Source organism: Sphaeramia orbicularis, chromosome 11 (assembly GCF_902148855.1).
Source record: "Sphaeramia orbicularis chromosome 11, fSphaOr1.1, whole genome shotgun sequence".
Lineage (NCBI taxonomy): Eukaryota > Metazoa > Chordata > Actinopteri > Kurtiformes > Apogonidae > Sphaeramia > Sphaeramia orbicularis.
The window spans coordinates 36,126,746-36,140,675 of NC_043967.1; the positions used below are offsets into that span (position 1 = coordinate 36,126,746).

Consider the following 13,930-nt stretch of genomic DNA (forward strand, 5'->3'; position numbering starts at 1 on the left):
TTCCAGAATAAAAGTAATGAAATTTTACCACAGGAGAGTCACTAATAAAGAAAAATCAAGTCAAAAATGCTGGTTGGCTGAACTTTCCAAGATACAGCCTTGGGTCAAAATGTGAAATTCAAGAATTAACGAGAGAATGGGTTTGACTCGAAAGGAATATTTGTCTCAGAGCTACAAGATCTACTTCAAAACACTGTCTGCACATTAGAATACATTCACTTTACAGGTTCTATTTAGTGGAAGATTTCTAAAACTGTTATATAAATGTACATAAACCAATATATATGTGTAATAACACTTAATCATATACCTTGAAAACATCAGCAAACCGGCACTTTTGTCATTTATTTTCCAAATAATCTTATTAAAATACGTGACATTTAGCACATTTAATGTCTGAAGCGAATCATTTCTAAAAAATTGTAGACCAGTGTAATTTGAGCATAACGTTTTGGTTCAAGGAAATCATAACCATCACATTTTTATCATTTTTTTCCCCAAAATCCTCAATAAACAAATCATTCCAGCTTCCTTTTTGTTTAAACATTGCTCTTCTCTTTCCTTCTTGTTTTCATTAACAGACAGGACGTTTCAGTGTTGCATTAAACAACCGACACTTCTTTAAACAAAGCACCTTAAGTACACTTTTGACCTAATCAACTTCTTTTTTAATGATACAGTGAGATCCCTCATACATGGCAGGCAGAACCGAATAAATAGTTGGCAACAAGCCCTAACAGAGGATCACAACAAGCTTTGTAATCTTGAATAATCCTTCACGCCTGCTGTGGGAGCTCAGAAAGGGGAAGCTCACGTCTATTGAAACAGTTTCCTGTCTCTGTTTAACTGTTTTCAGCTCAGACCCAAAGAGAAACCCCTCCTCTGTGCAGAATGAAAAGCTGTTCATTTAAAAAAAAAAAAAAAAAAAAAGACTGACTGATCGTTCACTGTAAAAGGCGTGTTCCCTCAGGAGGATATAATGAATATGACACATCTATGATAACACACAAACCAGAAAAAGACACTTTGGCAGGTGAGCTGATCGTCACCCAAGAAGCATTTCCTTGATACAAAAATGAAAACGTGAATTACATCAGCTGGCGTGAGGCTCGTGAAGTAGATTAGGTTTGATCTGATAGGCAGCTTTGTGTCTGTTTACGAATCGACTACACTGAGGTTTTTTTTTTGTTTTTTTTTTCCCGCGATCAGACTGTTTTTTTACGACGGAACAGTGGTTTTTCCTTCAAGTTCTGACTTTACAGTGTGTTTGTGCTGAGGGTGAAACTAGACACGAGCAAAGGCTGTAGTTAAACGGGTCAGTACGCAACAAACCACCTCCATGTCGAGTTCATGTCGGGGATTTTCACTAAAAGATTTAGGTGAAGTTCAAGAGACTGTGAAATCTAAAGCTCTACTTCAGATCAGGGATGGGAAACATATGGAACTAATCAGATTACACTGGTTTATGACAAACAATGAAATAATAAATTTGAGGTTATTCCTAAATGTACCTTGTTCTATAGAGCATGCCATTTTTATAAAGAACATTATTTTTTGGCCAAATCAGATGGTTTACTTCAAATACTTTTCTAGATTTGAATGTTTTAAGTTTGATGAAGTAAATTCCATCATTAATATGTTTATTCTAAGCCTTATCAGTGACTTATTTTCACTTTGACTTCATGGAAAACAATGAAAAAAAACCCTCTACACACTTCATAAAATGTAAAAAAAGAAACAATAATTTAATAATCATCTTAAATTATCTTTTTTTTTTTAACTTAAATTTAGTTAAGTATAGAAGGATGATGCTGCATAAATCACACTTAACTTGGAAATTGTGTCTAATACCTCTAATGTAAACAGATTGCTAGCAATATTATTTTAGCTGTTGATTATTTTCCTGATTTAACTGTTGGTATTCAGATTTCATAAAGATGGAATTAGATTGCTGATTTTGTTTACTCTAATTTATTTATTTATTCTTTATTTATCAGAATGCTCCCACTGAGATACAAGATCTCTTTTTCAACAGAGGGTGGTTCTTAAAAAATTACTCAAGCCAAATATCAATTAACAAAATAGTTGATTAATATAATACTTGACAACTAATTGATTCATTGTTATAGATATAAATGTAAATATGTAATGTACTTTTTTTTTTGGGGGGGGGTTAAGATAAGTTTAAGTATGGAATATAATCATCCAACTGCTTACAATAATCTCCAAGTTAACTGTGGATTTATACAATTGTATTCTCTGCTTAATTTTTTTTATATAATTGAGACTTTTGTCCTCTGATGGAACAATTTTAAGTCATAAGAAGACAGCGTCAAAGGTTATTTCTTGTTTTTGCAGTTTAAAAATCAAAGGATTGAGATGGAATTTGTGCAGAACATCGAAGAAACCCTTAAGAAAATTCACAATAAAATTTCTCATCTACTAGTTTTTACTTCTTGTTTCCAATTACGAGCAGGATTCACATATTCCTGTCATATCTGGCAGTTATTTGCTTCTACATGAAAGACTGATCTGGTAAAAAACAGAAAAAAACTCATTTTGATCGTACATTTTCCCAGAGGAAGTATCTGCATTTCCTTCATAGCTTTCTGAGGGAAAGTGTTGACATTCATTGCAGATTGTGCAACTTCTTTATCAGCTAATATTTCCTTTTTTGCTCCCGTTTTCACAGCCTTAAAAGGAGCTTTAGGATTTTGTACAGTTTCATGAGGGTTGAAGCTTTCACATAAATATTTCAGAGAAAATCCATGAGATGAACTGTGAAGTCTGTGTGAGTTGGTACTGAATGACCTAAAGTGTGTGTGTGTGTTTGTGTATATGAGTGTGTGAATGCATGTGTGAACGACCTGAACAACAAGTTTCCCACAGAGCAGACTGGTCACGGAGGAAACATCACATGATATTTGGTCTGAAAACAAGCTCATCAGGGGTCAAAATAGATCCAACCTCAGTTATTTTATCCCTTTTTTGTTTTGTTTTGTTTTAACTCCTACTATAACAGTCAACCAACCTACATTTAGAGATTAAAACTGCATAAATAATCAAATAAACTGAGAATAAAAACCACTTCAACATATGACAAATGATGCCGTAGACACGTGTTCTGGTTGAAATCCTGTTGAGGCGTTCACAGTCGCTCCAGATCTGCCGTGTCGCCCTGTCGTTGTGTTGTAGGTGAGTGTTCGATGTGTACAGGTGTGTGTGTGTGTGTGTGTGTGTGTTCTGCTGATGTTCATGACGTTCCTCCTACTTGAGAGTTTTAGCTACAGACGAGTAGGCGATGTGGATCTCGTCATCGACCGGACAGGTGGAGGAGAACTCCTCCCGGGCGTATGCTGCGTTCAGGTACCTCCACAGGTGGGTCAGACTCTCGGGGATGGAGAATTTTCGATACCTCAAACACACCACCTGAACGCACCACAGAGACACACAGAGGAGACTTAGATCAGGATTTATTGTTAGTGTGAGGTTTATTTATTTTAATGCCTTATTATCATCATTATTGTTTTGGTGGATTGTTTTGGCTATTATTTTAATTAATCAATCAGCATTAATTAAACCTTAAATGTCTTTTTTAAAATCAATCTACATGCATTTTTTTTTATATACAATCAACTTAAAATAAATCTAATGTCAATTGTTTACTTTTTATTTTATATTTTTTATTTAAGTCATCAAATTTTAAAAGTAATTACCTTAATTTCATATAAATTATTTGATTTAAAACATTTTTTTGTAATATTTAAAATATAATGGCTTACATTTTCACATTAATTTCCATATTTAACAGTTATTCATTACAATACAGTTCATTTAATCATTTTTTTTTTATTTTTAGCTTTTAATATCAATTAATTTTTTAAATCAGAATAAACCAAATTAAATCTATACCAATTAATTTATAAATTATTTACTTTATCCTTTAACAAATTCATTTCAATATACTTTTTTTTTTTCATCTCACTTTATTCTTTTTTGCACTTTACCAGTTAATAGTTTATTCATTAATTTAATAGCTTAAACTATTAATAATTTATGTTGAGGATTTTTACTAATTGGTGGCCAATTCTAATTATTCTATATTTGAGCAGATTCATTTTTAATCCATTTGGTTGATTCAGGTGTTGCTGCTTTAGCCACACAGACTCTGCAGCCGATACCTCACACTTGAAATGTTTACACATTACACAAATAAACATTTCAAGACTCTTTTGTTTGTTTGTTTGTATTTTTTTTTAGGGTGAAATCAAGAGCTGATCTGATATAAAACAAGATTAAATTCTTCTAATCTGCCTGTCCTCTACTTTGTGCTGACATTTACCTTCACAATGTGGAGCTTCGGCAGTAAGTTACAGTCGGCCAAAGTGAGCTCTTGGCCGTCCAGGAAGGGGCGGGATGAGGAAATGACATCATCGGCGCTATTCTCGTCGATCTCGTCAGGAAGTGGGGAGCTGAGGTAGTCGTTCAGCTTCTTCAGGGCCTTCAGTAGACCTTTCTCTAGATCTGCACATATAAATTCACATATAAAAACATAATCAGACATCTATCCTGATTTATGATTTAATTATGTATAAGTTTGTTTTGGTTTAGCTCCTCCAGTCTGGTCTGGACACAGTGTTCTCTGACGTTAGATCAGCTCACGGACCGAGCAGCAGGTGACCGCTTTAGACAGAGGAGGAAAAGCTCAGACTGTAATGTTATTAACAGTCGCTCCCTGCTGGTTTCTGAGCATCAGAAAGGACACACAGCTCTTAACAAGTACGACCTGTTCAAATACAAACCTGCATAAGTTACTCATGTGAACACACAGACCATAATATCGACTCATATTTTGCCCTGTGTTAACAGATTTTTTCCTTCTTTTCCATCATTTACTTTAAGTTAACAAGACACTCAAGACTTTTACCTAAGGTTGCATTTAATTTATATAATAATATTCTTAAAGATACTTTCATTATAAAACTAGACGACCGAAACACAGGGAATGGAGGAACTGCACTTAAAGTTATTGTAATTTCTAAACAGTCAATGCAATATTTTTGTTAAACTTCCTGAATTAAAGCTGAAAGTCCACATTTCAATCACATACATACGTGTTCACAGCTGTAACAGAGTGTAAAATGCATCTTCATATGGATGACATGATCTTTTCCATGGCCAGAAATACTGACTATGATAGCATTTTCATCTCCACTATAAATGGTTGAAGAATTGTCAGACCCACAAATGATAAGTATCTACAACTGTGGATTGAGGATATTTGACACCTGCATCCTTCAGTTGCAACACTCGCTGATGCTGTTTATTACTGATGATAACCATAGTACTCATCATTGTGCATATGCCAAATATGGGTGTGCGTCTGTCTATATAAAGGTATAAACACTGGATTTTATTTATTTATAAAGCATTTACTGGTCTTTTACCTCCATACTTCACTGCATTACTGTCTTTTAATATGGGCACCCATGACTTCATTACACTGCACATGCCACCTGTTTTTACTCTTGCTCTTTGAAAATGCAGTTTTATTGCAGAACATGCAGAAAAGCTCAATATTGCATCATTTGTATGTCGAGGGCAATGCAAATTTTAATTTCACTACATTTTCTGAATAATTCTTTGTGTTTTAAGTCATTTTTACGTTAACTGGTTTTAATTGTTTTATTGAATTATGTTTTACTGTTTGTTTTTACTTTTATCACCAAGGTTCTGGGTATAATCCCTTTAAATTCTGTGTTAGGTTTTTATTGTTTCCAGAATTAATGTTTTTTAATTGTCACTTATTCCTGTGTTTTCTCAGTTATATTGTAAATCAGGGGTGTCAAACTCATTTTAGTTCAGGGGCCACGTCCAGCTAAATTTGATCTGAAGTGTTCCGAACCAGTAAAATAATAACATAATAATATATAATTAATGTCAACTCCAAACTTTTCTCTATATTTTACAGTGAAAAAAGTAAAATTAAACAATGAAAATGTTTACATCTACAAACTGTCCTTTCAAACAATGTGAATTACTTGAACAAACTGAAAGAATAAGTGTAATTTTAACAATATTCTGTCTCAGTTTATCATTTCCACATGTTCATTATAACGTACAGATCACAGTGGATCTACAAACACACACAATATCTAGTATCAGGCAGAATGTTGTTACAATTGCACTTATTTTTCTTAAGATATTTCAGGTTCTTCACATTTGTTCAGATTATTCACATTTTTTTGTGAAATTATACTTTGTTTTAGTGTAAATACATGAAAATATTTACATTTACAAAGAGAAAAATGTGGAGTTGTGAGTATTTATAGATTATTATGATAGAATTTTACTGGTTTGACCCACTGGAGATTGAATTGGTCTGCATGTGGAACCTGAACTAAAATGATTGTTAATTTCTTAATATCCATTTTTGCATTTCACAAATTCATCCTAAGGGCCGGACTGGACCCTTTGGCGGGCCGGATTTGGCCCCCGGGCCACATGTTTGACACCTGGGTTGTAAATGAAGCCACCGCCTCAGTATATCCCCAGATGATAACAGTAATGATATTGTATGTGCAAACATGTATATGTCACTTACTCTCATTGGCTTGAGGGTTTGAGTTTTTGATATAAGCAGAGAACTTGGAGAAGACATCATTGCCTGCCGTGTTGGACTCTGGGTTACGGGCAGCCAGACGAGGATACCTAACAAACACAAACACACATGCATGAAACATGTCAGCTTAATTTCAGCACAAAAGCAGACAAATAACACTGGTCAACAACAAATTTATTGTTTCAGTTTTTTGAGCTGATTTAGGATAATTCTGGTGTGCTGAATCCAAAAATCACATTAATTTTGCTCAATCAGGTCAACTTTCTGAACTATGCTACATATTGGCTTTTGAACATTTTTGCTTACATTTACGGGCATTTTCACATCATATGATACAAAATTCTTTCATATTTCTTCCAATAAATGAGTTCTGAAGATTTTACTTTTGCCAATTTATGATTAATGTTTTTTTTTAATATTACAGGTGAATGAAATGGCTTCGACTAGAAGATCTTGCAAAAATAAACCTGACGTATTCTGCTACATCTGCGGTGAATACATAATAAATAATAAATACATCCTGTTAGAAAATGATTTTTTTTCTCTTAAAACCTATTTTGGGTGAGAACTACATAAAAAATCAACTGATAAAGTCACAAAAATGTAATCAATTTTGTGAGAAGATCAAATTTTTCAAAATCAAATTAGCAAAAAAACCTGACCTGATTGGGAAAAACAGATGTCATTTTTGGATTCAGTGGTGCAAAATGGTCCTAATTCAGTTGAAAAAACCTAGACAACTTGCAAAAAACGTTTTTTTTGTAACCCAGTGTAATACAACTACAGACAACTTGTGGATGGGGTGATTACTTTGGAGGGCAGAGATTTTCCTCCAGGAATTCCTCAATCTTGTTGGTGTCGGTTTTCACCTCGCTGCCGTACAACAGGAAAGGTGGCTGAGCTCCAGGAGCCAGGTCCTTCAAGATGTCTGGTTTTCTACAAGTGAACAGATGTGAAGAGATGAGCAGAGTGTGACTCAACATAAGTCAAAGGGTTAAAAAAAAAAAAAAAAAAGGAAGCAGAAAAAAACTTGAAACCGCTAAAAATGACTCGTTTATTGCATCAAAAAAGTCCTCAGCTTTCACTAAACACAATGCCAGTGTAACTTTACATCTCCAGAGACGTGAAAGTGAATAAAAAGTCCTGCTTGCTTTAGTTTTTGGTGCATTTGAGAGCAGTAACAGTAGGATGACTCTGAAATATTATAAAAAATGTGCAGTGGGGAAAAAGGAAATATCAAAGTCAGGTTTTTCACCTCTTCATATCCACTGTGGTAACGTCGAAGGTCACTCCTTTCAACCACAGAACCATGAAGAGACGCTGAGAGAACGGACAGTTTCCAATGCTCTGACCATCACTGCCCGCCTGGAAAACACACACATTCAATTACATCCTCCTGAGACCCAGCAACGCATTTTTGTCCTCTATAGGGGACAAGTGGGTCAATACTTTACTTAAAAAAAAAAAAAAAAAAAGTGTTGTCCACTGCAAAGGACATTCCATAAAAAATGTATCTAAACCTCAGTACTAAACAGAGTGTTGTTTTGAAGTTTGTGGCCAGACGTCTAATTCTGTTAAACTAGAAGAACAAAAATCCTCCAACTCTTCAGACTCTGATGAAAGATGTCATGCAACACTTACATTTGGAGAAAATCTAATTTTCACTAAAAGATAATGTAAAGTTATTTTATTCAATTTGGCAGCCCTTTATAGATTATTTTAATGTTAAGTAAGTAGACAAACCTCCTTCCTTTTTTTTTCTTTTCTTTTTTTTGTGTATGTGTATGTGTACATGTGAGTGCGAGTGTAATGCTCTTGTTTTGCATTGTTTTAATTTCAATAAAGAGTTAAAAAAAAAAAAAATTATCTGAAAGAACTGTTGCATCAGGATGTCTCCAATCAAGGTAATTATTTAATGTAAAAAAAACCAAACCAAAAAAAAAAAAAAACATTTCCTTTCCTAGGTGTCAGGAGGATATATCAGTGACCATTTTGGGGATTTACTTTATGTCATGCAAAATTAAATTATTCAGTTAAAATAAGCAATGTGAGAAAAGTTGAAGCATTTCAAATCAATGAATGGAGAAAATCATCAACACATAATCCATAGTAGAGCCAAATAAAAGTACAATCACTCAGGGAAAATACTCCACTACTAGTAAAAGTATGTGAGTATATTAACAAAATATACTTAAGGTATTGACTGTGCAGTAAAACACCCCTGTCTCTGTTTTACTGTAATATATGACTATTTTTATATTCCTTTTACTGCTGCACATGTTTAAGGTAGAAATTATTTACAATTGGTGATTTAATCTACATCAATGCAAATAGAAATTGTATTTGAATTGTTTGTTTTAAGATGTGATGAGACAAAAATGTGTCTGCAGTCTCTTATTTTCCTTCTTCTTTTAAAAAGTTAGAATAAGATAAAAGTTGCTTATATGTATTTTTTTTAACACCTTCTCATGGTCTGAGCAAACACCAGCTAAGTATTATAACTGAACAACATCACATGTCAATATTAAAATATATATAACTTAATTTAAGCACAACAAAACAATAAAACATTTTTGCTTTTATAATGTTAAGAAAATAAACCGTAAAGCAAAAAGGTTTATGTTACGAAAGCAATAATTACTTTGATATAACATTATAATCTGATATTCATAGTTGCTGATCTACTAGGAAAATTAGTGCATTATAATAGTACAACTTAAGCGATTTATGATTTTAATCTGTTGTTCTCAGCCTCCATGAACTGAAGACAATTTGATTCAATAGTACTCTCTTTACTTAAACTATGTGCCATATATGACTAAAGGAACACTTTTATAATTAATATATTACAAGAAACAAATGGGTTGTATTTTTAATTTTCACTGAACAAAAAAGGTATCCAGAGGAATATCCTTAACTTCAGCGATCTAGGCTTTTTTCACAATTTCCAGAAAACAAAATCTTGATTAATTCTATATATATTGCCTGGGTTTATGATATTATATAAAATTATATCGTGATAGTAGCAAGTAAGAAGGCCCTGACCAGAAAATGGCTGAAAAGAGCATACCTAATATAAATGACTGGACTGATGTAGTGTACAGTGTATATGTTATGGAGAGAATCACATTTAAACTGAGATGTATAAACTGAGATTTTTAAACTGAGATTTTTATTGAAAATTAGTCAAAGTGGCACACTTATGTTGCAACTGTGAGGCCGGACTTTGCATAATTTCTATGGACCCTCAAACTTTACCTTAAAGGAAAAATTAATATGAGCATACAAGTATATTGATGTATAGGGCTGTAAGAAAATATCGGTTCTGCAATTTATCGCAATATTTCATTTCACAATACTGTATCGATATTAAAAAGTACTGTATTGATATTTTAGGTATTTATTCAAATGCAGACATTGTGGAGGTTCACTTTTATTTTTATTTTTTGTTTATATTTTATTTATTATTTTTTAACAGTCTTTTATTAAATAAAATTAGTTCCTTTGTTGGGATTGAACTAAAATGCTGTTCTAATGTTAGTTCTGAACTAATAGAATGTGAACATTTGAACAGGATCTTAAACTGTAATGTCTGTAAAACATAATTTAAGATTGAACACAGGAACATTTTGTGATATAGTATTAGATCCTGTTCTGATCAAATAAAAATGTGTTTAGTATTTGTGCAGATTTCTGGTGTAACTCAATTCTTCAAGGAAATAATCATTAAAAGAAAAAGAAACAAACCAAAAATTGCCTTTTTAACAGTATCATGATATATAGTATCATGATCCTAGTATTGTGATTTGTATCGTTTCACCAGATTCCTGCCGATACACAGCCCTATTGATGTATGTATGGACTAGATGCTGCTCTAATGTTGGACTCTCTGTCTGTTTGTTTTTTTATTGTAAATATTTGTGTTACATTTTTTCAAAAACAAAAATAAAAAGTAAAAATAGTCGCGATAATAGTCATGATTGTCCTACAGAGCAGAAGAGTAATGTTGCAGATGGAAAAACTCCCATAAAGGTGGAAGTGCCTCTAAAACACAGGTGTCAAACATGTGGCCCGGGGGCCAAATCCAGCCCGCCAAAGGGTCCAGTCCAGCCCTTGGGATGAATTTGTGAAATGCAAAAATTACACTAAAATATTAACAATCCTTTTAGTTCAGGTTCTACATTCAGACCAATTCAATCTCAAGAGGGCAGGATTCAGTCAAATACTATCACAATAATGTATAAATAACGAGAGCTTCAAATGTTTCTCTGTGTAAATGTAAATATTTTCATGTATTTACACTAAAACAAAGTATAATTTTGAAAAAAAAAAAAAGTGAATAACCTGAAATGTCTTAAGAGAAGTAAGTACAATTTTAACAAAATTCTACCTGTTATTAAATGTTTGTGTATTTGTAGAGCCACTGTGATCTGTAAGTTATAATGTACATGTGTAAATGTTAAACTGAGGCAGAATATTGTTAAAATTATTCTTATTTTTACAGTTTGTTCATGTTATTCACATCTTTTGAAAGGATAGTTTGTAGATGTAAACCTTTTCATAATGTAAATTGACTTTTTTCGCTCTAAAACATAGAGAAAAATTTTGGAGTTGACATTATTTATATATTATTATGTTATTATTTTACTGGTTCGGCCCACTTCAGATCAAATTTAGCTGAATGTGGCCCCTGAACTATAATGAGTTTGACACCCCTGCTTTAAAATAAAGCCTATTTAAGTACAGTACTTCAGTAAAATTACATTCCGCTACTGTTCCATGATGAAAACAATCATTAGCTGCGGCTGTACAGTAACATTACTCATTTCTGTGTTCAAGTGCAGCTTGTAGGCGACTCAGGAAATGATCATACGGCTGTAAAATGTGCCTTGTTTGTCTGTAGGAAGCCATATTTTACTTTCAGTCATTCTACGTCTTTAAGGATGTGAGTCGTGTGAGCCTGTGTTTCAGTAAACCAAGCTGATGTGAAACTATACTTAGGTGTTATTTAACCCTTTCATGCATACTGGTCACTATGGTGGACAGCTATTCTACAGCTGTTCTCTTGTATATTCATGGATTTTTTTTTTTTTTTTTTTTTTACACATATCTTTATTAAAGTTTTAAGACACTACATATCTTTTCTGACATGTATTGGTAACATTATGTAGATCTCTCCTGAGCATAAACCCCCAGAATAATAAGCCCTCCCCATAGTTTTCACACAATGTATCAGTAAATACATGTTTCTGTGCGTCAAAAATTAAACACATGGTGTCCAGTTGAGAGGACATTTTTGCAACTTCATGAAATTTAGGTTCATAAGAATTTTTTTTTTTCATTATTGTTTTTAATGTTTTTGTTTTTTTTTTTTGATTATTTTTTATTTTATTTATTTATTTTTCAGAACAAAATTTTCAATTGCATTGTTTTTTTCATGCCTAAAGAGGAATAAAAACACTCAGGAAAAAATGTTGATAAAGGTTCTCATAATTCATGCATAAAAGGGTTAAATTAACCCTTTCATGCATACTGGTCACTACAGTGGACAGCTATTCTACAGCTGTTCTCTTGTATACGTGGATTTTGTTGTTCTTTTTGTTGTTTTTTTTTTTTTTTTAACACATATCTTTATTAAAGTTATATTACACTACATATCTTTTCTGACATGAATTGGTAATATTACGTAGATCTCTCCTGAGCATAAACCCCCAGAATTACAAGCCCTCCCCATAGTTTTCACATATTTATAAGTAAATTCATGTTTCTGTGCATCAAAAATTAAACGTGTGGTGTCCAGCTGAGTGGACATTTTTGCAACTTCATGAAAAAGACGCTCATAAGAATTTTTTTTCATTATTATTTTTTATGTTTTTTTTTTTTTTTTTTTATTTTTCAGAAGACATTTTTCAATCGCATTGTTTTTTTTTTTCATGCCTAAAGAGGAATAAAAACATTCAGGAAATAATTTTGATAAAGGTTCTCATAATTCGTGCGTGAAAGGGTTAAATTAAGGATGTTTAAAGTTGCTGTGGAGGCTGAATGGAAACCAGGATTTAGAGAAGTTACAACAGCATCTTTCACCTCTGCAAAAAAAAAAAAAAAAAAAAAAAAAGGGTGGTGCACATGTTCACATGTTCATACAGAGGGGTCATTATAAGAGCAGTGAGGAAGCCAGAGAAAGCCATATTGGTTATATTAGAGCATGTTTTTCAGTCAAACAAAATGAGCTTATCCTGCCTGAGCAACATACTAAATATAGATTAAAGTCGGCTGCCCCTTTATGTTAATGTGCATTTAATGAGATTAGTCTAAGTGTCGTTTATAAACCCGGTGAGTCAGCAGAGGTGGTCTGGAAGCTGACAGGAATCTAATAACCCTCATGCAACATCCAGCATGTAAAAAACAAACCGATGGAACCGATCAATAGATAAGATAACCACTAAACAAAGTAAACTCTTGTCAAACGCTCCCATTACGCAGCGCCTCTTACAATGTGTGGGCGTGATTGTGGCTTTTTTTTCCTGTCATCATTCAGTCTTACCTTGACAAAAAGTTCAACTCTAGGCTGGTTTGCGTCGCTCATCTTCAATTGTTGATGTACGAGGCCTGTTATGGAGGAAAAAGTTACGTAAAAGCGGTTAGAAGGTCCGTGCGTAACGCGTAAAAGTTCTATTTTCTGGAGCGAGAAACCACGCGTAGAGAGAGAGAGAGCAGCCAAGCCCATCTTCCGCTCCAAAATCCACTTAGTAAAACACCAAATGAGACATTGTAACAGCAACACGAACGACTTTAACAGCGCACAAACACAAGCCCGTGTGCGTAAAAGCTGTAAATGTTGGATTGGGTTTGGTTTTTCATCCTGCAGATCTTACCTTCTGCTGCTGAAAGTTGCCTGTAGCTGTTGCTGCTGCTGCTGCTGGTGGTGGTGGTGGTGCTGCTGCGGGTCGTTTCCCCTCCCAGTTCTGCTGTGAGCACACACAGACACACATCCCCACAGCTCCTCCATTTCCTGGTGCCGCCGCTGCAGCTCCACGGCGCGACACTCAGCAAACGCAGACACGTTCACGGACGACGCGGAAAAAAGAGTGCGGGCTGAATTTGATGTGAAAAGTACGACGGCGTATTAGGGCCACATGAGACAAAAAAAAACAAAACAAAAAACGCTTGTCATTACGAGAATAAAGTTGTTATTTAACGAGAATAAAGTCATAGTTAAAAAAAACAAAAAAAAAACAAACAAACAAACTCATTGTTTAACCCTCTGGTATCCCGTCCAGCAAAGCCCTTACTAAGCACCAAGTGTGC

General features: G+C 33.7%; 1 protein-coding gene across 2 annotated transcripts; it reads right to left on the bottom strand.

The window, feature by feature from the left end:
• Positions 1-573: 573 nt before the first annotated feature.
• clic1 (chloride intracellular channel 1) lies at positions 574-13,635 on the bottom strand. Of its 2 annotated transcripts, XM_030146772.1 has the most exons (7): positions 13,498-13,635; positions 13,167-13,231; positions 7,878-7,987; positions 7,433-7,558; positions 6,605-6,711; positions 4,343-4,524; positions 574-3,429 (listed from the first exon to the last, which is right to left on the bottom strand). In XM_030146772.1, the coding sequence occupies exons 2-7, from the start codon at positions 13,206-13,208 to the stop codon at positions 3,268-3,270; spliced, it is 729 nt and encodes a 242-aa protein (XP_030002632.1). In that variant the 5' UTR covers positions 13,209-13,231; positions 13,498-13,635; the 3' UTR covers positions 574-3,267. The 2 variants fall into 2 exon arrangements, with proteins under 2 accessions (XP_030002632.1, XP_030002631.1); XM_030146771.1 differs by lacking the exon at positions 13,498-13,635 and having other exon boundaries at positions 13,167-13,477.
• Between the last annotated feature and the right edge of the window lie 295 nt (positions 13,636-13,930).